This window comes from Arvicanthis niloticus, chromosome 20, assembly GCF_011762505.2.
Source record: "Arvicanthis niloticus isolate mArvNil1 chromosome 20, mArvNil1.pat.X, whole genome shotgun sequence".
Lineage (NCBI taxonomy): Eukaryota > Metazoa > Chordata > Mammalia > Rodentia > Muridae > Arvicanthis > Arvicanthis niloticus.
The window spans coordinates 43,504,502-43,529,420 of record NC_047677.1 but is presented as its reverse complement, the minus strand read 5'-3'; the positions used below and the strand labels follow the sequence as shown (position 1 = coordinate 43,529,420).

Here is a 24,919-nt window from a genome sequence, read left to right as displayed (position 1 = left end):
CCCTCCTGTAAGTAAAGAAACAAAGACAGCCCAACTCAAACATGGGTGGAGCACGTGGGAGACGATGTATAGTTGCTGGGCAACAAACCTAAACCACAGGGCAGGACAGGACCACAGGAGGAGTTAGAGATAACCAGGGCTGGGGAAGACTGAGAACGAGAACGGTGCCCAGGGACACACAAGCAAGCATGACCAAGGCTGGGGAGGACTGAGAGAGTTGCCCTGGGCAGGGCAGGACCACAGGAGGAATAAGAGATAACCAAGGCTGGGAGGACTGAGAGCGATTCAGGGACACACAGGCAAGCGTGTGAAACAGTGCAGCAAGGACACAAGATTGCAGTGAGTCCAACCTGGGCTACAGTCCAGGGAGAAAAATGTGTTCAAGCATATATGTGTGTGTGTGTGTGTGTGTGTGTGTGTGTGTGTGTGTCTATGTGTATGTGTGTATATATATATTAAGGACCATTCACCCAATGGACTCCCTCAGCCACAGAAAGGAATGAAACTCTGATACAGGCCGTAACAGGAAAACATGAGACAAGGTAGACATGACCACAGGTACATGATTCCATTTATAGGAAGAGTCCAGAACAGGGAGATCCATCGAGACAGTAGGTCAGGGAAGGAGGGGGATGAGAGGAGGAATTGTTAAGCAGGGTCATGACCCAGGTGGTGACACTTTGTGCAGGCACCATGTTTACTTCACAGCCGTGGGTCTCAGGTCACAGGAACGCACCTTCATTTAAAACCCACAAGCTCCCATGCTGGGGCCAGCACCGCCCCTGAGGATGAGCACACAGTCAGTCCAAGCACACAGTCAGTCCAAAGTTTGCCCTTTCCCATGCCGGAGCCCTCTCTGGAGAGGACGCTATTCTGGGCACCCTGAGTCTAGTAGTTACTGTAGTCTGTGTTCATCTTTCCTGGCTGACATTCTTCAGTTCTGTGACACCAGAGGAAAGCCCATGTAAGCTACTCGGACATAGAAGATTCATTTAGGGAACTGGGTGTTAGGAGGGGAAGGTGCTGGCCTCAGCAGCCACCTGCTGGACTTGGTCATGGAAGCTGGTAGGTGTCTCTGAAAGCCAAGAAGCCCCAGCAGGGAGGATGGAAGCCAGTCCTGACTTCCGGGCTCTATTTCTGGGTCCGCTCACGGGCTGTCACGAAGTTTAGCAGGTCAATGGCAGTGACAACCCCAAACACCATCTGCTGCTTGCTGGATATGCCATTGCTGCGGTCTAGGGAAAAGAAACAGCTGCTGAATTAAAGGTGACCAGGCGGGAACACAGCTGATCTGAGACCATAGTCTGACAACACCAAGAGACCCTTTCCCAGGACTTCAAGCAGGAGCAAAATACCCAGCCACCCTTGCTCCAGCTGAGTCACGTGGGTGGAACCAGAGAGTAACTGCAGCCCTGCAGTAGAATGCTGGGTGCTGTCTGGGACTGAGAACTGGACACCAACCCAGGCTCCCCAGAACACACGGCCTGGCAGGTGCCTCCTCAGCCCATGTTCACAGGCCCATGTGCAGTGTCATACTGCCAGGACAAGCCTCAGGCTTCTCTTTCTGGCCCAGAATCCTGCCTGGCAACCGGGGCCTATTTAGCTCACTCCGCCTGAGACTGGAGCTTCGTATCAGCTTGGGCCTGGCCCTATACCATACAGCCTACAGACAGAGAGGGCCAGGCGAACAGTTTTATATCACTTCGGGAAGATGCAGGGAGCCCAGGCTTCTGTCCACACCGTCATCTAGGTGTGAGTGAGCCTTGCTCACTCATGTGAGGGCTTGAGAGGAACTTAAGGGCTTCCTACGAGTAGGTGCCCCTGGCCTAGGACTTGGCCTGGTTCTCCCGTTCTAGGGCTTCTAGGTTACTAACTCAGCCTAGAGCCTTGGCATGTATCCACCTCCATAACGGTGGGCTGGGCCCTTCGTGCCAGATGCACCCTCTTTCTTGGTACAGTCCTGTCAAGCCTGTCCTCAGGAGAGCCCATGCTGGCTCAGAAGGCCACATGAATTAAGACAGAGGCCCCCTTGGGGGAAGACCCCTCAGGGATAGGTATCTCACTGGCCTATCCAGAACCTCAGCAAAGGACCGAGAAACTCAGAAGAAATCAGCTGCTGCATTTTTGGAGCCACTGAAGCCAAGGGATGATTTGTCTAGCTCTGGGACCCCCACGGAGCAAGCGACATCAGGCTCCAGTTAGGCTGGCTAGTTCCCCACACAGGGTTAGGAAGGGAACGTTTTAGGTTTGTGGTAACACTCAGCTCTGTCTTTTACTCCAGCTGCCCCTGAAGCTGGAATTCAGTTTTGTTGTTGCTGTTGTTTTGTTTGTTTGAGACGTTCAAAGATTAGAAAATCACCCCAACCCCCTTTACCCAACTTTAGAGGTCCAGGTCTCTAGATGCCCTTGAAAAGCTATGATTCTGACCATGAGGGTCACTTCCTAGGGGCTGGGATGGGCGAGTTGTACATACCTGTGGGCCCCCCCACCACTCCTGACCAGGCCTGGTCTCGTGCTGTAGAGCCAAGGACGGGAGAGGGGTTAGACACGGGGCCACCCCCACATGCAGGCCAGCCTTACGGCCAGATATAAGGCCCTCCCAGTTCTTATGGATGGAGGAATGAAAGTCAGCACCCCTCACCCCACTGGGACCTGAGACAGATGTTGACATTGGGAAGGAGCTGAGAGCAGAAAAGACAGACTGACTATTATTCCATATGTACAGCCTGTGGCGCACAAGCTGCCCTTTTAACAGACACCCAGGGCTTCCCTTCAGAGTTCCCTGGAGTTCATCAGAATCAATATCTCCTGGCTATGTCATCAAGGAGCAAGAATTTCAGCTGTCCCCAGTTCCTGTCAGACTGCCCCCACCCCAGCATCTTTAACACTGCCTGTGGGCCTAGAACAATTCTGTTCTATCTAAACAGTGCCCTTTGGGCACATGACTAGACTTTTACAGGCACACGGGGAGAGACTCCGGATGTCAGATGCCATTATGGGAAGATGAGGACCACAGACTCCCCATCACCCACTACAGAGCATGTCTGCCTAGTGCACAACAGCAGGCATGTGTATCACGAGAGCCCAGTCCAGGCATGGCCAGTGTCCAGGGCTTGACATCCTTACCCCCCAGCAAGAACCCAGCGCCAAAAGTGGGGCCCCACTCACATTGGATCTGCTCATGGACCACCAGGGCGAAGTGGTCCATCTCCAGGATGTGGGAGAGCATGCCCAGTGTGTCGGTCAGGTGGATCTGCAAGAGAACCTGTGTCCATGCTGGCCCAAGGACAAGCACTCACAACTATAAGCCCCCACAGATTTGAAGGCAAGACAGCACAAGGCTTGCCATAGCTGCACAGGTGAGTTTCAAGTAGACAAAAGACCAACCATGAATGCACAGAGCCTTGGCATGTTCTGTTACAGCATCCTGCCTGAATACTGGCTTAATGTTTGTCTCCAACCCCACGGCTTCTGGTTGGAGGCCCAACTAGTAGCCAGAGCAGTGGTTATGGGGTCTAAAAGAAAGATGGAGCAAGAGTCTAGAGCTTTTACTGGTCTGCACCCAAGATCTATGTGACAGTGATAACCTTCAGCTGACGGGACTTCAAACACCATAAGCAAGCTATATGGGTGGTGTGGGTCAGGAACTTAATTCCGGCACAGGACGCACTATTCCCTGCCTTGAAGGCCCAACTTCCTCTCACCCGCCTACTGCCCCCTTGGAAAATCATACCGGTTTGAACTGCTTATAGAGGACTTTGCAGACTTCGTCTGATGGCCGCACCTTCCCAGCAAGCAGGGATGACAGCATGTTCCCAAGAGTCACCATCCCTAGGATGGCCCTGGGGAGAGCACAGAATTTAGGGGGAAGAAGAGACAAGGGTGAGAGAGGAGTCTCTGGCCAACTCGGAGTTCCTCTTAAGAACCTGACCCAGGAGCTGGAGAAATGGCTCGGTGATCAAGAACATTTGCTGTTCTTACAGAGAGGAGACCTGGGTTCAGTTCCCGGCACCCACATGGCAGTTCACAGCCATCTCTAATGACCACAAGCACTAGGCATACAGGTGGTACACGTAAACACACACACACATACATACACACACACACCCCGCTCACTCTTAAAGGGGCCAAGCCTCCCACCTGGCTCTGTTGCTAGGAAACATCATCAGGCTCCTGTGTCCAGAACTTTCTCAGGCCCTATGCTTGGAGTATGTACCTCTGCATCGGATGGCAGATATCTCTGGGCTGTCATGGACTTTCCAGCTCCCAAATAATAACACCGAGATTTATTATTATTTATAAAAGCTTAGACACTACAGTGTATGTACAAACACACACACACACACACACACACACATACACACACACACACACACACACACACACAGGCAAAACACTTGTACGTATAAAAACATAATTGGGGGAGGTAGAACGGAGGAACCCCACAGAGGGACAAATAAGCTTAAAAGTCCTGTGATGTTTACATCCCCACAAGGGTCCAGGGTGACCAGCCATCAGACTTTGGAGGCTGCTGGAGAACCAGGCCTCCTTACCATGCATTCTCTGAGTGCCTGTCCCCTTCTCCCTAGGGCAGTCTGTGGGCCTACATACTGCCAATGAACGGGGGGGGGGGGGGGGCAGACACATTGAGACACACTATGACCCACTATAGACACACTATGGCCCAGTATCGGCTGCTCAGGGACAGGGGTGGTCAGCAGGATGTCCGTGGCTCTGGACAGCGTATGCAAACTGATCATACTCAGCTTGTCACTGCCCATCCCATTTAGTGACATGGACACAGAGACCTGGGGAACGGGAGCTTGGATCCTGGCAGAGTCTAAAGTCAGAGCCCTGGATGACAGTGAGGGAGAGACTGACCCAGACTCGTTGACCACGGGTGCCTGGTCAAAACCCTTCTCCCGGAGGATGGCGATGGTGTGCTCACAGGTGACAGTAGGCAACACGGTCAGCGGTGCCGACAGGCTCAGCTCTTGAACGTGCAGATGCCACCACCTGAAGGAAGGGATGGAACAGGGCAGGAAAAGGCAGGTGGCATGAAGATAAGGCCAGGAGAAAACCACCATGATGGCAAACCAGTAGGCCACCTTTCCTGCTCACCCAGGGATGATGGGACAGAGGCAGGCAGCATCCTTACCAGGGCCTCTTCACTGAGAGCTCCTCCTTCATGAAGCCCTTCTGCAGCATCCATTTGTCACTCAGGAACTTGGACCTGCAGGGTCAGTGTGTCACTGAGGTCTCTGTACCCAGTGGGAGGCACATACATGGCCAGAGATGAGGTTCTGGGGGCCTTGCTCCTGTCTTGGATCTTACTGTTTCCTCATATGATGTAAGGCTGTAGGGAGCTCCAGGGAGACAGAGAACTCAGGAATACTGGGCATCTGGGTTGAAGAAACCAAGGAGGTTGCTTCTAGAAGCCTCTGTGGTCAGAACCTCTCTTGTAGGTTCCTGGGCAGGCTCCTCCTTGCACCCCGAGGTCCGCCTCAACAGAGAGGACCTTTCCCATTGTGCCCAAAGGCTGCGGAGCTTTCAAGATCTGTCCCGAGAAGGCATACTGAGGAGCGGCAGCTTGGGACAGAGGTGGCCACTATTCCAGTACACACTCATGCATCCTCATATAAAATGCTCAAGAACTTTGGGCCCCTAGAACACACACACACACGAACGCACACACATGCGCTCACACACACCAGAACCATGCACACGAACACGCAACAGGCCCGCCATATGTTGGAGAGGCAGTGGCATCTGGTTTGTTTGTCACCCTCCCTGGAAGCCAGCAGGATGCCCATGCACCATGCCTGGCCCTGCCAGACTTTGAAGCTCTCTACGCAGACATTGCTCTATGTAGTTCACAGGCTGTGGGTAAAGCCCGAGGTGAGGAAGCTGTGGGTTACCCATCTCTACCACTCCGGTTGCCCGTGAGGCCCGCCTGCAACAGAGTAGCTCCCCCTAGCTCAGCCAGGAACCCAGGCAGCTGGCAGGACTTCAAACCTGCTGGTCACAGGTGGCTGGGCCGGGAGCTGGGACTGTCCTGTGAGTGCCGATCTCTGTCAGTGCCAACAAAGCTTCACAAGCGACTTACTGAGCAAGCACACCACAAGTCCCATGAGAACCCAGCCAGGGTGCGCTCACCCTCCCAGGTCCAGTTTAGAACAGCCGATGAAGCGGCAGAGCCGGCGGACAGGATCGTCCCGTAAAAACATTACTTCAGCTTGGCCTATGGCACTCAGAGACCCCAGGGGGTAATGAAGCCAAAGCGAAGAAAACAGGACAGAAGGGGTACATGAGAGGCACAGTTGTCCAGTTAAGCTGTCACCATGGACACGTGTAGACTTTTACACACACACACACACACACACACACACACAGGCTCAGGATGGAGCCGTGCAAAGTGAACACTGGCTCCAAAGACATGGAGGAGCCTGGGACTAGCAGGCTTACGAGGCCCAGCCACGTCTACCCTTTTCCAGCACCCCACAGACAGCACTCAGGTGACAGCAGCCAGGAGGGCGATGGGGACTAGGGGCGTGCCTTACATGTAGTTCCGCACAGAGTCAGGCAGGATGACCACACAGCGCTGTCCTTCCTGCAGCTCCTGGGCAGCCTTCACAGCCACAGCCATGACACTGCCTGAACTTCCACCTGTAGAGAGGACTGTGAGACCTGCCCCTCCCCCCCCCCCGTGTGTCTGCACACACATCCATATATGAGGACATGTGCGTGCATAACACATGCATCTATGCCAATACTCTAGAAAGATCTGTAGGAGCCATTCAGGCATGTATCCGAATACCCAGCCCTGTGCATCTCGCACATGTCCATACGTGCCCTGGAATGATTCATACACGCTCTGGAAGGATCTGTAGGAATCAGTGGCCAAAGATCAAACCCAAAATGGCGCCATCACTCTGGGTCATCTTCCTCCTCATAGTCGATGAAGCTTGCGTCTATCTCGTAATTAAACCCTCACTGAGGAATTGGGGAGACCTTCATGCTCAGCCAGAGCAGGGGCTAAGGGCAGGGTCCTCCAAGTAAACGCCTGATCCCAAGCAAAGAGGTGACCATGGACATGTGTCTCACTGACTACACATAACCACCATGCAAAGCAACTCTGTGACATTAGGTACCATCTTAATAAGAGCCCCAGGTTCACTGTGACCCTGACCATCTAGAGCCCTAGACCTGGGACCTCTCAGAGACAGCCAGAGCCACTATTGTTACCTCTCTGGTTGGGGCTCATTGGGGCTTAGCCTAAGAGGATGCAAGGCAGCCAGAAAAGTCATCTCAAGTCTCGTGACCACGGGCCGGCTGGTTACTCATCTCTCGAGGACCAGGGTTATACCAGTTACACTGAAGGCTCAAGTCCTCCTAGTGGCCATGCTCAGAGTTAATTTCAATCAGGAGAGAGAGGGCTTATGCCCTTTCTCCTGATAGTGCTTGGCCATGCTGGGGCTGACTGCCTTGCCCTTCCCCCCTCCAACATAACGAAAACATGAGGCCATATTTATAGGACAAGTTCAGGCACACTCGGCGTTCTCCAAATGTCAAGATTAACTCAAGCCACTGGGTTATGTAGCCCTGTGGTCAGGTGTTCTGAACACCCTGAACAGGGTGACCGAGGAGTCCAGGGTGGGAGGAAGGCTGTAGAGGTTGCTTTTAGATGTGTCTCAGCTGCACAGAAAACTAGGAAGGCAAAAAGTGCTGTCCCAGCTCCCTCCCTCTTGGCTCTCTCTCCAACCCCTTCAAGGGATGGGGTCCCAGGAGGCCTAATCTTGAGCTGCTGTGGATTGAGCCTCCCCTCCCTCATTTCAGGGATAGGGAAAAATAAAAACAAAAAACTAACCAAACAAACAAACAAAAAAAAACCCAAAAAACAAAAACCAGAAGAGCTTGCCTCAAAAACTGGAAGGGCATGCTACCTGGTGGTGGCAACTCACACCTTCAATTCCAGCACTCAGAAGACAAAAGCAGGCAGATCTCAGTGAGTTCAAGACCAGCCTGCTCTACAGAGCGAGTTTCAGGACAGACAGGGCTGCACAGTAGAACTCTATCTCAAAAACAAAACAAAAAACAAAAAACAGGGCTGGAGAGATGGCTCAGCGGTTAAGAGCACCGACTGCTCTTCCAGAGGTCCTGAGTTCAATTCCCAGCCACCACATGGTGGCTCACAACCATCTGTAATGGGATCCGATGCCCTCTTCTAGTGTGTCTGAAGAGAGCAACGGTGTGCTCATATACATACAATAAATAAATAAACCAGAAAAGTAAAAAGGAAGGTAAGAAAAACCTAGACCGACAAATAGCTCCAGCTAAGAAGTTATTGCTGTCACAAAGCCACAGAATGACCATGAATGTCATGTCATGAATTTTTCCAAGAAGGTAGCATACATCCTGGATGGTCCTCTACCTGGTCACCCACAGGGCTTGTGGCCGGCCACTCACCACACAGCAGTCCTTCCTGTGAGATGAGCATGCGGGCAAAGGCGAAGGAATCTTCATCGTTGCTCTTGAACCACCTATCCACCACCTGTGCCAAGACGGGTCAAGCCTGAGCTTAGGCAGAGGGGCCTGGGGTGGGGCGGGGCAACATCACAGAAGACTTCTTCCACCTGGATCTACAAACCCAGACTTCTCTGCCCTTTCCCTCTCCTTTATGCTTTGCAGAGTAACTCAGACCACCCACGTCTTTATCATCTTTATCGGTCTGGTGGCCTTTGCTAACATCCGCCCTGGCCCCTGGCTGCCTTAGTCTGTCCTTCCGTTTGCATCTCAGAGCAGCATCAGATGTGAACTTGAACATGGTAGTGTAGTGTGTGTCACCCTGTCTCAGCTCCTGTACCAGCACCTCCCTCTTCTGTCCCTCAACATGTGGGGCAGCTGGAGTGCCAGAATAACAGAAGCAAGTTAACGACCTGGCAGCAGCTTGTGGCTCTGCCTCAGGAAGCACTTTGGCTCAACCTACCGCCCTGTCCAGGACAGTCGGGATGAAGTCATAGCCGATCCCTTCCACCTCATAGGCTGTTTGTTCCGTCTGGTTCAGCTCCTCAGGCTCCGCAAGGATGGACCCTTCAGGATCTACCCCGATGATCTGCAGGGTGGGCAGCTTTAGGGCTCAGGTCACGGAGAAGTCCAACCCAGCCCTAACCTAAGCGGCTGCCATCAGAAAGCATACTGCCCCACTAATATCTGCCTGTTAATGACTGGCTCACAGGAAGCACGTGCTAGTCCCAGATCAGAAGAAGGTTAAGTCTCCCAGAATCCCAGCAGAAAGGGCACAACCTACTGGGGCTGTTATCCAGCACACGGTATTTGGAAAAATCCAGTGCTACTCCAGGAAAGGTCCCAGTCCCCTTTGGGGACAAAGGGCAGCTCTGGACTCTGACCTCTTCCTGGAGTGTGGGCAGTCTCATGGGGAGAAAATACCAGTTTCCATGTGCCCACCCCTAGCCCAGTGGTTCTCAACTTTCTAATGCTGTGACCCTTTAATACAGTTCTCATGTTGTAGTGACCCCCAACCACAAAATTATTTCTGTTGCTACTGTATAACTCTAATTGTGATGTTACGAATCATAATGTAAATATGTGATATACAGGATATCTGATATGCAACCTCCAAAAGGACTGTCTTGATTCTATTAATTGATTCGAAAAGACCCACAGGTTGAGAACCACTGCCCTAACCCAACCTGGGACTGTGTTAGGTACCTTCTGGACTAATCCGAAGGGCTTCATCTCATTCAACATGGGAGTCTCCAGGACCCTTTACTCCCCAAATTCCTACCGGGTGACTGGATACGACTCTTCCAGATAGCAGTGGGATGAGTTGGGAATGTGGGAGGAGCTTAGCTCCCAGGGGGCCCACCCAGAAACCATGCTTAGCTCAGGCCACAGGCAAGAGAGCTAGTCCAGGCCCACCCCTCAGCCACCCTGTCTGTACCAGCGCCACCCAGGGTACCACACTCACTTTACACCCAGGGCACTTCTCCTTCAGTTTCCTGGCGATACCTGTGATGGTGCCACCCGTGCCCACTGAAGCCACCAGCATGTCCAGCTTCCCTGGGGGGAGGGAAGACACTCTCAGGCCATGGCCAAGCCAGCCCACCACTCTTAATGACCATTGGAAATACACTCAACTGAAATCGGGTCAGTGAGATAAATTTAAACATCGACCTGTCTGTGGATGGCTAAGGGGCTGCTGTCTGCACTGTGATCTTGGCCTCTGAACTACCCATGTAGCTGAATCTATAAGGTTGGGTCATCTGGAGAGCTCGAAGTCTGGCAGAAGTAAGCTGTCAATGGTGCGCCTTCCCAGGCTGTTTGATTCTTGGGATTACAGAGTAGCAAACTAGATTTTTAGGACACAGACAAAATGGCTGAAGCTGAGGCTGAGAACTGGCCCAGGCTCTCATATTTGCTGACTTTCAGCATCAGGCAAGTCTGAACCAGGCAAACTCAGGAATGTGCACCAAGCCTGCCAAATGAGAATTCTCACTCATAAAACTGCGCAAGCAAACACTTGGGCTTTTACTGTCCGGCTCCTGGGCATGGAATGTGTCTACATCCAGGGCAATGCCAACATCAGGTTTCAAGTGGGAAGCCAAGGCTGGTACCTTCCAGCACCTTCTCCCAGGAGGACCTCTTAGAGAAGTGTCTCACCAGCACCAGGAGCTAGGCAGTCGGCGATATCTGAGGGTAAGCTATACTGAGGGTAAGCTAATTGCACCTATCACCATGCAGGTCTGAAGGTGAGAAAAACGAAACGCCAGATTCAATGTCCCTTGATCCCCAGATATGAAGCCAGCATCAGTATGTATGAGCTCAACAGGTCCACCAGCCTGAAGGACACAGGGGTGGGACACAGCCTGAACCAGGGGTCTCAGCCTGAAGGACACAGGGGTGGGACACAGCCTGAACCAGGTGTCTCAGACATAGATGAGGCAGAGGCAGAAGCCCTCTTGGCTCAGAGGAAGGAGAAACCTCTCTAGAAACCATTTCACAGAGAGGGATGTTTAAGGCTGAGTTGACCAAGGAGCAGGGAGGGACACTTGTGCACCCCCAAGCAACCACATTGGACTAAGTAGGATAGTTCGGTCAACTTGACACAACCTAGAAGCGTAAGGGAAGAGAGTCGCAGTGAGGGATGGTTTAGATCAGGTTGGCCCCTGGGCATGCCTTTGAGGGACTGTCTTGATTCTATTAATTGGTTCTGAAAGACCCATGTTTCTTGGAAAGGGGGGTCCTGGGCTGTCTAAGAGAGAGCGGGGAAAGTGAGCCGAGTATGAGGCATATGTGTGCACTCTTCTGTCTACTCCATGGCTTGTGGATCTCGCATGACCAGCTGCTTCAAGGTCCTGCCTCCTTGCCTTCCCCACAAAACTGTGAGCGGGAAAACAAACCCTTTCTCCCCTGAGTGACTTTCTGTCTCGCTCGCTCGCACGCATGCGCACTCTGAGCAAGACCGCAGCAGAAATGAAACCGAATTAAGAACTGGCTGCAGTCAAGGTGGGCAGAGAGGTGGAAAGCACGCACCATCGCACTGCTGCAGGATCTCCTCAGCGGTGTCATCGTAGTGCGTCAAGGGATTGCTGGCATTGCGGTACTGTGCGGGAGAACGGAGAGGCTGTGAGCTGGCCGGAACCGCCGCCATCATGCACGGACACTGGATGGTCAGCTCCGTGCTCGCCAGCAAGTCCTACAGCAAGCAGCCTAGAGAACCCATCTCATCTCGGGGCCCTCACATACAAGATATTAAAATCTGGCCGCCACAGTGTGAAAGTAACCCAAAAGCAAAATGAACAGAGAAGGAGGCTTTGGGAAGGAGGGGGTGCAAGTTCTTAGACATTTTGTATCTTCAAAGCCCCCAGAGGGTCACCTGAAGGTAACCCAACCTCTTTGTCCAGTGGGTTGTATCCAGTGGGACAGCTCTCCAACGCTGACACTGAGACAGCAGAAACCAAAGGCTCTACCACTGAGTATGGCCTGGAGCATCTCCCCAGAGGAAGTATGTTACCCTACTCATGCTCGGCAAAGACCAATCCCGGTCTCACAACAGGGTCCCATAGGAAACACCACACTTGAACACAAATCTCTGACCACAGATTTGCCTCCTTGGGTGGAGGGGGAAGACACCTAACCTGGTCCAGAATGTGAGAATTGGGGATTTCATTCTTCAGTCGCCATGCCACTCCCACGTGGGACTCCGGGGAATCGAATCTGGCGTTGGTGGGCGTCCTCACAATCTCGGCTCCCAGAGCCCGCAGCACATCCACCTGTCCAGGAAAAACCAAACCTTTATCACACTGTGCCTGGGCACCAGCCTAAGTGGTACCCTTCCGGGCCCCTGCCTTTCACCTACCGCAGCTCACCTTTGTTTTCAGTTGGTAAAGAAAAGCTTTTATTAAGGCTGGGGCCAGGGATGCACGCATGGGCGCATGCGCCCCTCGCAGCTCTTCTTATTTACTTGATATAGCAATAGCCCTTCAACCCACGCCCTCCCGCCGGCCACGCCCTCCCGCCGGCCACGCCCTCCACCTAGCCCCACCCTAGGCTGCCCTCGACGCACCTTCTCCATACTCATCTTCTCAGGCATCACGATAATGCAGCGATAGCCCTTCACAGCAGCAGCCAGAGCCAGCCCAATCCCTGAGGGTCACATGCAGAGAGTAAGAGGGGTCTGTACCCAAAGCCCTGTGCCTCCCTGACGCCTGCCTGGGATACCAGGGATAAACCCCAGAACCATGAAAGGATAAAGCTCCCCCCACCCCCGTTCTGGGAAGGAACCCCACACTCTGATGGCGATCTGACAGCCAGGTACACAAATGTGCTTCTGCGTCTGAAGCAGAACAGAACATGCACACCTGGGAAGAGGCAGCCAGTGGCCAGCCTTTCCCTCTTGACCTTCCTATAGGTCTGCATGCACCAGGGACCTTCAGGCCCTGCTCTGCCTCAACCAGTCTTGCCCCCCTCCCCACCTGTGTTGCCAGAAGTTGGCTCAATGATCGTGTCCCCAGGCTTCAAGGTTCCAGCTCGCTCGGCGTCTTCAATCATCCGAAGGCTGATGCGGTCCTTCACACTCCCACCCGCATTGAAGAACTCACACTTGGCCACTGAGAAGCAAACATGAGTCACAGGAAGGACTCTCCGGTCCTCACACATTCCTGCCACCCTCAGCTACCTGAGACACCCCCAGGAAGAAGGCTGGTCTCCATGTTTGCCAGTCCATGTCCACTGCCCGCCTCTGTACCTGGACACTCCTGCTTACAGCCGGCCTGTCTCCCACCTGCCCTGCAGACCCATGGCGACACTGAGTGAGAAGACAGTCAAGAGCCCGTGGGAGGATGGTTGGAAAACGTGTCCCAGCAGAATGAGAACATGCAGCAGGCGCCTGGATTTGAGACCCCACTCTCCTGCAGTGGAGCCAGCTCAAGTAACCCCAGCCAGACCCCCATAGTCCTGAAGCCCCTGCCTCAGTTGCCCCGAACTCCTCTAACCTCGACTGCCTCTATCATCCTTAGTCAGTGAGCCCAACCCTCACGCTCGGCCCTGCGCCCACCTGACATCACCTCTTCCCATTCTGAACCCTTCCTTCCACCTCAGAGCTAGAGAAGTGTCATACTCCAGAACACCCACAGACCACCTTCTTGGCTGGTTCTTGGTTCTGAAACCTGCCACAAACACACTATCCCCCAGAGGTAGAGGGCACAGAAGGGCTCTGGTGTCTGCTCACTTGGCCCTAGCCCTTGGTCACATCGTATCCTCAGATCTGTAACACTGCTCCCCCAACCCCCAGGCCGAGCCAACTTACCCCTTACCTCAGATAATAGCTCAGGCTATGAATGCTCACACCCCTGCCTGGGAACAGCTCCCTGTGAGGAACTCCTTGCCGGATGACCAGCATTCATCGGGACCTAATTCCCACTCTTTATCCCATAAGTGGTTGAATGGCCAGACTCCATGAAACTAGTGGAAATATACTAATGCTTCCTTTGGCAGCCATGGCAACCACTCAGTGCAAGCTCTGCCTCCACATGGGACCCTCCACCCCTCCTAAGGCAAAGCCACCCACACAATCTCCTCATTGACACACTCTGCCTAACATGGTGCCTCATGCTTTTAATCCTAGCACTTGGGAGGCAGAGGCAGGCAATATCTATGGTTCAAGGCCATCCTGGGCTACATAGTGAATTCCAGGCCAGCCAGAGCTATACAGTGAAACCTTGTCTCAAAAAAATCAAAACAGGGACTGGAGAGATGGCTCAGCGGTTAAGAGCACTGACTGCTCTTCCAGAGGTCCTGAGTTCAATTCCCAGTAACCACATGGTGGCTCACAACCATCTGTAATGGAATCTGATGCCCTCTTCTGGTATGTCTGAAGATAGCAACAGTGTACTCATATACATAAATAAATCTTAAAAAAAAAAAAAAATCAAAACAAAGCCGGGCAGTTGTGATGCATGCCTTTAATGCCAGCACTAGGGTGGCAGAGGTAGGTAAATCTCTTGAGTTGGAGGCCAGCCCGCCCGGCCTACTGAGTGAGATCCAGGACAGCCAGGGCTACACAGAAAAACCCTGTCTCAAAAAAACAAAAACAAACAATCAAAAAAACCCAGAACAAACAAATAAAAAAGATGCTCTCTGGCTGGAGAGATGGCTCAACGATTAAGGGCACTGACTGCTCTTCCAGAGGTCCTGAGTTCAATTCCCAGCAACCACATGGTGGCTCACAACCATCTGTAATAGGATCCGATGCCCTCTTTGTCCTCTCTCTGCAGGACCTTCCCAGGCTGGCTCCTTAGCCCCCAACTTCCCTGGCCATCAGTTGGAAAGGGGACATCTCAGTCACTAATACACATCCTTCATCCCAGCAGACCCTGACTGCCAGTAACTCCCCAGAGCCTCAGCTAGGGGTCATCCCAGGGTCCTGGTGACAGGATGGAGGCAGTCCCAGGAAAGCCAAACACTCACAGAGCTCACACTTGAGTCCGGCATTCTTTGAGATCTTGTTGATTCTGACCATAGGGGTGTTCCCAATTTTCCTCAGGATATCTGGCAAAATTTTGGGGGATTTGGACCTAAAACAGAGAGAAGAGGCCATTCAGGAAACAAAACAGAACAGCAGTTTAAGCCTTGATGTTGCAGGATATTTGATCACACTGTGGAACCCAGCATTGTGTTATTTACAGAAAAAAAAAAAAAAAAAAAAGCTGTTTCTAGTTGTGGTGTGGCTCAGCCCTTAGCACACAACTTTAATCCCTCTGGCTGGATTACAGAAATGCTCTTAGTACACACCTTGAATGCCAAATAATGAAGGTAAAGTTAGTTTGTAAAAGGAAGCAGCCATGTTCGAAAGTGATGTCTGATTGAGTGACAGACAAAGTGATGAATCAGAGAAAGATTTGACAGAATAGGATATGCTCAATTCTCAGGAGAAGAGAAAAAGAAAAGAGGCTACTTAAGGGAAAGCAGTGCAGAAAGAGAGAAGGAAGGAGAGAGAGGAGGAAGGAGAGATGGAGAGGGAAAAGAGGAAGAGAGGAAGAGAGGGAAAGGGGGGAGACAGAAAGACAGGTTTTGACAGGTGAAGACAGAACAAGCCAGAGAATGAGAAGGAGCCAGAAGATTTGAACAGATTGCCAGAGTTGGTTTGAAGCCAAGCAGAGCAAAAAGTCAGAGGCCAAGAGAGAAGCCAGATTGCATCAGCCAGCCAGATATCAGAAAGAACTAGGAAGGGGTGAGCTTATTCAGCAGTAAGTCTCAGAGCCTGAAAACATTCTAGGCCTGGATTAGATTGTACGGAGGCTAGAAGCTTCCAAGACTAGGCCTAGGTTGGCAGACGGAGGCTTAAGGCCAATTACTTCAACTTCAGAGAGGACAATTACTTCAGGCGAATAAAAAATACTGTTATCATTGTGTGCATTTAGGTAAGGCTTGGGTTGTGGAATAACACACACACAGAGTCACTCACCGGAACACCCAAGTAGGGTGACATTTGAAGCCAGTTTGAGGGACTGGACCTTCATGTAACTTCCACTCCCTGGGTCTGACTGTGCCCTTGCATCTCATAGGATGTTATGGAGGGCAAGATAAATTAGGGACATTCTCCCTGCCATGATAATAATGGACTAAACCTCTGAGACTGTAAGCCAGCCCCAATTAAATGGTCATTGTGTCTCTGCACAGCAATAAAACCCCAATTAAGACACCTCCTCACCATCTAATTTGCTTAATCTCTTTCAAAATTCATTTTATTATGCTTCAAATGGTTCTACAAGAAAGGAATTAGCCATCCCTCCAAGACTGGGTCACAGAACATCATACTCTACTCTGGGCCAAATGGGATGAAAAGAAACCCAGGAATCCCTACCTTCAACGGCATCATACGTTAATTATACCAATGGACCCCAAAGTCCCTCTTGTAGCAGGAAATTTTCCCTGAAAGTTGGGAGGAGCTAAGGTGGGAGGAGTAAGGAGAGGAAGAGGAGAAGGAAGAGGAAGAGTGAGAGGCAGAGATGTAGGAGGATGGAGAACCACGATTGTATTGGGAGCAGTCCTGAGTAACAACTTATATCTAGGTTAGTTAATTGGGAAACACCTCTAATTGTGTGAGCATCTTGTTTATCGAGCATTACCAAATATATAAAGCCTTTGATTAATCATTAAGCATTAGAGTCTCATTCCTACCGGGTACTGCGTGGCTGGCGGGATGGTCTGGGTTCAGCCCAGCCTTGCAGAGACAGCCTGGAAGATTGGCAGAGCCATCTGCCACACTGGCGTCTTGTGGGTGTCAGGGCCGAATATGGCCTCTGGCCACGGAACATGGCGGCTGAGCTAAGCAGAGCGGCCGCTGCTTAGATAGTTGGCCCAAGAAAACGCTATGTTAAATATCTCCAACACCCTCTCTTGTTTTTTGACTTCTGCTTTGTGTTTTCAGCCCCTGCTCAACTTTCTGGCAGGACCGGTATCTCAGTTCCAGATGGAACTATCTTAGGGATGACACCCATTTCCATCCACATCTGTGCTGTCTGCCAGCCCTGGGGATCCCTCCATCTCCTTCTCCTCTCTCTAAAATGCCGGTCTTCCTCACCTTCCTGTCTTGTGACCTTATGATTGATTAGCGATGCCAACTGGCCACACCCATGTCCCTACTGAGAGCTAAAACAGTTCAAGAGGATGTATCCCCCTCCCATTAATGACTTGGCCTTGCGAATCTGTCAGAAGGAACTTATCTCCCGCAACACCATCTCTTGTTTTTTGACTTCTGCTTTGTGTTTTATTTAGAGATAAAACATATTTATTTAGAGATAAAACATATTTAGAGATAAAACGCTGAAAGTAAGATCAAAACTCCACTTGTTCTAATAACAGGTGTGACGACTTGGAGTCTGGCTCCTGGTGACTTAGTGACATCTTATGCTGATATGAGGGGCCTAATGCCCATGACTCCAAGCCAGGCCTCACCCTATGGTTACGTCTCGCCTTCAGCTAACTCCTAATGAGCTGTGTGCTACCTGAATGAATGGCTACCCTCAAGAAAGATGTACTATAAAATTACTCAACAAGATAGTGGTACCCTGTCTACAGACCCAAATACAGACCCAGTGGTGAGACCAGGTGTGATGGTTTGTATATGCTTGATCCAGGGATTGGCACTATTAGAAGGTGTGGCCTTGTTGGGGTGGGCGTGGCTTTTGTTGGAGCAGGTGTGTCACTGTAGGTGTGGGCTTTAAGACCCTCATTCTAGCTGCCTGGAAGCCAGTCTTCACTAGCAGCCTTCAGATGAAGATGTGGAACTCTCAGCTCCTCCTGTACCATGCCTGCCTGGATGCTGCCATGTTCCTGCCTTGATGATAATGGACTGAACCTCTGAACCTGTAAGCCAGCCCAATTAAATGTTGTCCTTATAAAGAGTTGCCTTGGTCATGGTGTCTGTTCACAGCAGTAAAACCCTAAGACACCATGTAACTTCTCCCTAATTTACAGAAGAGCTCTCAGCAGGCAAAGTGGCACACTGTAATTCCAGCCCTTAGGACACAGAGACTGGAAAATCTGGGCTTCCAGGTAATTCTTGGGTACATAGTGAGTTTAAAGCTAGCCTGGGGATAGCTGAGACCCTGCCTGGGACATCCCTACCCAGATCTCACTCCCTCTCAGCCTCATGGTTCCTCTCTGGGAATCCACCTGCTATAGATAACAGATCTTAGTAAATTCTCTCTCTTCTTCTCTTTTGAGTCCTGGTAAATTCTTTGACTGCTCATGCTGCCAGTCTTCTGGATGCTATTTCCAACAATAGCAAGCCACTGTTTCAAACTACAAACAGCCAGGTGTGGTGTCATATGCCTGTAATCTTAGTACTTTGGAGGCTGAGGCAGGAGGATTTCTCTAAGTTAGTTCAAGGCCCAGGCTAATCTAGGGTCTAAAAGAAGATCCTGCCTCAATAATAAATAAATAAATAAATAAACAAACCCAGACTTGGAGACAGCCTGTCTTGCTTGAGAATTTAAACCCTCTGACCCCTCAGCCTCCAGCCGCCAGAACACCCCAACTGCTTTTCCATTCAGGTCCCTGAACAACTAAGGTGCCTCCCTCTCAGGAGTAGGTCCTCAAGAATCATGCTCCCAGAGACCTCAGAAGCCTGATTATTATCTGGCCAGCAAGGCGGAAGTAATGTCCAGAAACAAACGGCCCAGGGCTATAAGCCTATAACAGGTCAAGCCTGTGGCCCCAGGGTTGTTCTGCAACATTTCAATGGTAGCACAGTGTGATGAGCAGTCCAGAGCAGTCTCCACATGGCTCTCCCTCTGCAGGCTCCAGGGTGGCTGCACGCCCACACGCTCCCTGCCTCGGTTGAACTCATCAACCCTGCTTCGGGATCTGCACACAACAGCCAGATTTCAAGGCTTGCCAGGCTGCTGGGTCCTGGCTTCCTGCCTTCCCGCCCCCAGGCTTCTCATACTGGAGTCAAACTGACTAAATAGAAGCCTCAGTCACCTTTGGCCCGGAGTCAGGGGAGGAGTCAAGAATCTGGAGTGCCAGGGTGGAAGGAGAAGCTGCCTGGGGCCAACCTGCAGCAACAAGTTGGACTCCAACCAGGTCTACCAGAGAGGCAGAGTCATGTCCCGGAGAAGAGCTGACGGTGCTCCCTTCCTGGATGTCCTTGGTTGGACTCAGGAAAGTGAGGATAGGCTAGACCAAGGCCAAGAGCTCCTGACCTGAACCCCGGGGAGGAGGCCAGTCAGGGACAGCTTTATGATACAGGCTCCGGTGTGCTCAGACGTTTGTTCAGGTTTGTCCAATCCATCATCCACCCTGACTGCCAGTACTTTGCCAGCACAGAAGGGCACCTCGGAGGGACCTCAGAAACCCCAACTCCTCAACGGGGCTGCCTACAGCCTACCTCTGTCCCTCCGAAGCCACCGCATCAAGAGCCTCTGAAAGTGGCTGGTTTGTCTCACCCTAATCAACCTGTCCCATCTTTCTCTCCGCCCATATCTGCCCCTTTACCGGGTGCCCTGAGCCAGTGCCTCCCCACAGAGTGCGGGAGTCTTCCCTAGGGCTCCCTCCCTGGTCTTCCAATTATTCCAAACAAAGCAGGACAGATTAGCTGAGGACAAACCTACCCTTAAGGCTGATTGTGATTTGTGCACAAGCAGTTCCTAGGCCCTCGGGAGCCCTTGGAGGGTGGGGTGGGGAGGGGGGGTGAGCTCTCTTGTGCCTCCTGCAGCTACTGGGGCTCTTACCCCCTGCGGTGCTGTGCTGTCCTGGCAAGAACTCAGCTGACCAGCTCCCACCTGTGTCCTCACTTCCCAGAACTGGAGCCCCATTCAACAGGCACAGATTCTCTCCCCCTCCCCCACCACCCTTTTTGGTCCCTTAATAAGTGGCTGCCTTCCACACAGGGCCAGGCCTCACTCAGACTTCTGAACCAATAATTATAAATGTTGGTGGCCCCACACAGGGGACAGGACTCCCAAGATTTAAAACACAAACCCTTTCACCTACTTGTTTGAATTTGAAGACCTTAGACTAAGGAAATGAAGATAATCCTAAGAGCTTTTTACAAGAGGGTAGGAACCAACCTGGGCCCTTTAGTACAGGGTGAGACCAAGTGCATGTTTCTGAGCCAACTACTGACTGAATGTGCATGGAATGGTTCCTATTATCTGTCAGTGCCAAGGACAGTCTTTGCCCAACCATAAACGAACCCACCAGAGCCAAACATTCAGTGTATGTAAGTTTCAGCACCACACACACACACACACACACACACAGAGAGAGAGAGAGAGAGAGGAAATAAACCCATCATCCACCATCTTGGGATCAAAGACAGAGACTTACAGCGCTGTGTGGTAATGCGGGGAATCCGCCATAGGCCTGCCCAGCTGCCAGGTACATCTGCTCGGGGTATCAGGCCGGATCCAGACTCGTTCCTTGTCCCCTGAGGAGCTCTTCTCCGGTTGTCCCTTTTCTGAGTGCACACCCAAGTGCTGGGGGCACCCTGCAGAGCCATCTTCACACTGGGATGTCCCTGAAGGCATGCTAGGATTTTCAGAGTGAGCGGAGACCTGCTGGTTAAGGAGTTGGCTCTCTCACGTCCTCTCTGGGAGTGCTGGCTCCACTCAAACTCAGCAAAGATGGGAAAAAAAAGGAGCAGGTTCCAGCTGCTGTGGAAAACAGTTAGGGTTTCTTTCAGAAAGTTAAACATAAACTACCATATGACCCAGCAAGTCAATCCCAGGGCAGAGATCCAAAAACCACAAAAAATAGATATTTACAATGCCCATTCTCATGGCTGTCTCCGCCAAAAGATGAACATCACCCAAAGTCACTGATGAATGGCTGTACAAAAATGTGTCCCAGCCGGGCAGTGGTTGCGCATGCCTTTAATCCCAGCACTTGGGAGGCAGAGGCAGGTGGATTTCTGAGTTCGAGGCCAGCTTGGTCTACAGAGTGAGTTCCAGGACAGCCAGGGCTACACAGAGAAGCCCTGTCTCGAAAAAACAAAAAAAAAAAAACAAAAACAAAAACAAAAAGTGTCCCATCCATGCGACAGAGTACTACCCAACCACAAAGAGGAACAGATCTGGGCTGTAGAGACAGTTCAGCAGTTGAAAGTGCTTGCTTTACAACCATGAGGGCTGGAGTTCCGATCTCAGCACACATGCACACACAGACATAGACACAAATAAGTAAATTTTTTTAAAGGGACGGACTAACTCTGAAGACAGAGTGTTCAATGAAAGGAACCAGTCACACGCGAGATTTCGTTTATACGAAGTGCGCAAAATAATCAAACGTCCTATGATTTCACGTCTGTGAGGGACCCCGAACAGGTAGACCAATAGGAACACAGCAGAGAGGACATTAAAGGCAGGAGAGATTGTTGTGTTTTATAAAAGAAGAAAAAAAAACCTAGGGATATGTTTGGTAGAGGCGCAGTATGATGCGGGGGAGGGGGTGCTCTGCGGGCCCATGCTGACACATCCCTTCCCCGTGAGGTACCAGTCACACGGAGATGTAGTATAGAGTTTATTCAGGGTATGGGGAGGGGAGTTGAGGGGGTAGTAGAGACAGAGAAAGGCAGAGAGAGAGAGAGAGAGAGAGAGAGAGAGAGAGAGAGAGAGAGAGAGAGAGGAGGCCAGCCATGAGCACTTGGAGAGAAAGGAAGGAGGGGAATGGGGGAAGAGGGGACAGAGAGGGAAGAAGAGAGAGAGAGAGAGGAGGGGATTGGCATCCCCTTTTATAGTGAGGCAGGCACACCTGGCTGTTGCCAGGTGACTGTGAGGCGGAGCCTAGACAAAAGGCCAACAGAGATTGTAATTGTTGAATGCACAGGGGCTTTGGAGATGATAAAAAAAAAAAAAATAAGTCTGGTCCTATTTTTCATTCTCTAGCTGTGATTTAAAACAAAACAAACAAAAAACCTGAAACACACTGACCAAAAGCAACTTCAGGGAGAAAGGGTTTATTTCAATTAAAGTTTCAGGACGTCAGGAAAGGAACTTTAGCAGGTAGTCACACTGTTTCCACAGTGAAGAACTGAGAGAAACAAATGTCCCCACCATGCTCTCATTGAACCTTCCTTCCCTGGCCTTATACGGTTCAGGACTCCCTGCCTAGAGGATAGTGCAGCTCACTGAACTGGCTCCTTCCACCTCAAGTAACAAGCAAGTCAATTTTCTACAGACATGGCCCCCAGAGCAATCCCATCTAGGCAGTCTCTCTATTGAGACCTCTTTGTAGGTAACTCTAAACCGTGTCGAGGTGACATTTAATGAGTGTGCACACAACAGGCACACATTTTCTTATTATTTTATGAAGAATGTGGCATCACCGCTTGAAAAAATTCTTAAAAAAAAAAAAAAAAAGCTGGATGTCATAGTGCCTGTCTTTAATCCCAGCCTTCAGGAGGCAGAGGCAAGTGAGTCTCTGTGTGTTCAAGGCCAGCTTGGTCTACCTAGTAAGTTCCAGGACAGCCAGGGCTATGTAGAGATCCTGTCTCAAACAAGCAAATAATAAAATAAATAAAAGTACATTTTTAAAGATTTACTAATATGTATTGGGTGTTTTGCTTGCATGTATGTATGTACACCACTTGTGTGTGCCTGCTGCTCTTGGAGGCCAGAAGAGAGGGTTGCATCCCTTGGAAATGTAGTTACAGATGATTGTTAGCCACTAGGGGCTTCTGCAAGAACTGCGAGGGCTCTTAACCACTGAGCCATCTCTTTATATCCCCAAACTTCTGTTTGTCTAACATGGACACCATCCTTGGTGTTCTAAGTATTCCAGATATGACCTAGCACTCCCATGTAAAGTCAGAAGTCCCACCTGGCCCTGGCCCTTCTTATTGATTCCCTTGGGGGGGGGGGGGGCAAATAACACCAAAACGCATGCGCCCAGGCTGTGGCCTAGGCAGGTGCTTCCATCCTTAGGTCAAAGAACCCTTTCTAAAGTGTCCTTTTGCTAGGCGACTCGGGCTGCAGAACTCTCCAAAAGCCATGCAGGCGCAGTTCGCCCAGTGCCATCCTTGAAGTGTCATCGCAGAACAGAAAGCCATCGAACAACCGGAACCCAAACTCGTCTTGGCAAACGTGGCCCAGGGCATCCTGCATCCCTCCGGGCTCTCACGGAGAGGCCATTTTTCCAGTGGGGTTTTCCTAAGACTATCACGGTCCCGCACAAACCACCTGGCCACTCGACCTCCGGAAGGGGCAGTTGGGGACACTGTGTGGCAGTGATGTGGGAAAGCCTCCGCAAGTTGCAAGTTGTACAACCCTAGGTCTCGCGCCCTCTCCCTCCCCCGCCCCCACCAGGTCCCGCACAAGACGGAGAACCTGCCCTCCAGCGCCTCAGTCACCTCGCGCGACACTACTTCAATATTTACCCCCACCCTGGCACCAGCGCCCCAAAGAACAATTTGCGAAACAGAAGTCTCCATCCAAAATAGGGGAAATCGATGACCGGTACCGGGACAGCGTGTCACCCCAAAACCCGGCTCCACGCTCAGAGACTCGCAGTCGTGGGGCTTGGGGCCACATGGGTGCTCAGCATAGGGCTGCGGGGAGATCGATACTTGTGGAAAGAGAGCAATGGATGCAGGTGGCAGCGGGGTGGCAGGACAAGTCAGGACGCCCCGGTGGGATCACGGGGACCTTAGGGAGCCGGGGCACCGGGCTCGCAAGCTGGCTCTGCTCTGCACGTCCAGGTGCAGCTAAAGCCAAGTCGGTGCCCAGGGATGAGGAGTGCCCACCGGCTACCGAACCCCAGTGAGGATCTCGCTGTGTGCGTGGCGTGGGAGTCACTGTGGCCCGAGCTCACCTAGACTCAGACGCGGGAAAACGGCTCGGCCAGGGCTGGGCTGGAGCGCGCGCTCGGACAGGATCACAGCTCAGATGGGGATCCGGGGAGCCTAGCCAGTCTAGCACCGACCGGGCCACCCACAACAGGCTCAGGCGATTGGCCCGGCGACGGGGGCGGAGGGCCGGCACCCGCCAATCCCCGGCCGCAGAACGACCGCCCCCCCGCCCCCCACACCCCTTCCCCTCCCCACCCCCACTCTGGCTCAGCCAGGGGCCCGCTGGACGCCCCGCCTCCACAGCGGGGTGTCCGCTTGCTCTTTGAGAATCTAGGGAGATGCGCTCGAAAGTTCGAGAGCAGAGGCTTTGCGATTTAACACGTGTTTGTCGTGAGGCTCCGGAAGGGCCCCAGGTCTGTGCCCAAAAGTCTGCATCCTGCGGCACAGCCGGGGAGCCTCGTTTCCCAGGACCCGTTCCTCTCGAGGACGTGCCTCGTGGGCCTTCCTGGCTCGGCAGGCTCGAGTCGCGCATCGCTGCTCTGAACCACAGGAGCCTGACGCTCACTGGAAAGAGCCCAAAGTTCTCCCAAGCAACGGGTCTCAGGGGCCTGGATCAGTGGTGTCACTGGAAGGGCACCCCAATATCGATATCCGTCGGAGGTTAAAAATGGGAGTGGTGGTGCCTGCAATCCCAGCATTTGGAATGGGGTCGAGAGAGGAGAATTTCAAGTTTGAATTCGAGGCTAACCTGAGCTACATAAAGAGAAGGGGCGGGGGAGTGACGGGGGTGGGGGGAGGCAAACGCCTAAATAAATAGGCTGGTTTTGACGAATCACATCCTGTGGTTAAGGAGGTGATCTCAGATTATTTATTTATTTATTTATTTATTTATTTATTTATTTAAGTTTTTCGAGACAGGGTTTCCCTGTGCAGCCCTGGCTGTCCCGGAACTCGCTCTGTAGACCAGCGTGGTCGTGAACTCAAAGATTTACCTGCCTTGGCCACCTGAGTGCTGAGATTAAAGGTGTGCACCACCACCTTGCCTGGCTTCTGTTCATTTGTTTTGCTTTTTTGTTTGTTTGTTTTTAATTATTTTATTGCCAGGCG

At 51.7% G+C, this 24,919-nt stretch overlaps 1 protein-coding gene across 3 annotated transcripts; it reads right to left on the bottom strand.

The window, feature by feature from the left end:
• Nucleotides 1-553: 553 nt before the first annotated feature.
• Nucleotides 554-23,971, bottom strand: Cbs (cystathionine beta-synthase). Of its 3 annotated transcripts, none has more exons than XM_034524212.2 (17): nt 23,836-23,971; nt 20,356-20,681; nt 14,989-15,095; nt 12,996-13,130; nt 12,587-12,666; nt 12,159-12,293; nt 11,554-11,623; nt 9,989-10,080; nt 8,987-9,112; nt 8,467-8,551; nt 6,561-6,666; nt 5,159-5,233; nt 4,882-5,016; nt 3,734-3,842; nt 3,169-3,253; nt 2,474-2,515; nt 554-1,235 (listed from the first exon to the last, which is right to left on the bottom strand). In XM_034524212.2, the coding sequence occupies exons 2-17, from the start codon at nt 20,553-20,555 to the stop codon at nt 1,132-1,134; spliced, it is 1,686 nt and encodes a 561-aa protein (XP_034380103.1). In that variant the 5' UTR covers nt 20,556-20,681; nt 23,836-23,971; the 3' UTR covers nt 554-1,131. The 3 variants fall into 3 exon arrangements, with proteins under 3 accessions (XP_034380103.1, XP_034380104.1, XP_076773189.1); XM_076917074.1 differs by having other exon boundaries at nt 991-1,235; nt 20,356-20,678; nt 23,836-23,954; XM_034524213.2 differs by lacking the exon at nt 2,474-2,515.
• Between the last annotated feature and the right edge of the window lie 948 nt (nt 23,972-24,919).

Bases quoted from the DNA above. Each gene is read 5' to 3' on its own strand.
- Cbs (XM_034524212.2), bottom strand. From the start codon at position 20,555: ATGCCTTCAGGGACATCCCAGTGTGAAGATGGCTCTGCAGGGTGCCCC. The intron at 15,096-20,355 runs GTAAGTCTCTGT...TCTCTGTTTTAG, and splicing joins CCGCATTACCACACAGCGCT to GTCCAAATCCCCCAAAATTT. The intron at 8,552-8,986 runs GTAGGTTGAGCC...GTCTTGGCACAG, and splicing joins CGACTGTCCTGGACAGGGCG to GTGGTGGATAGGTGGTTCAA.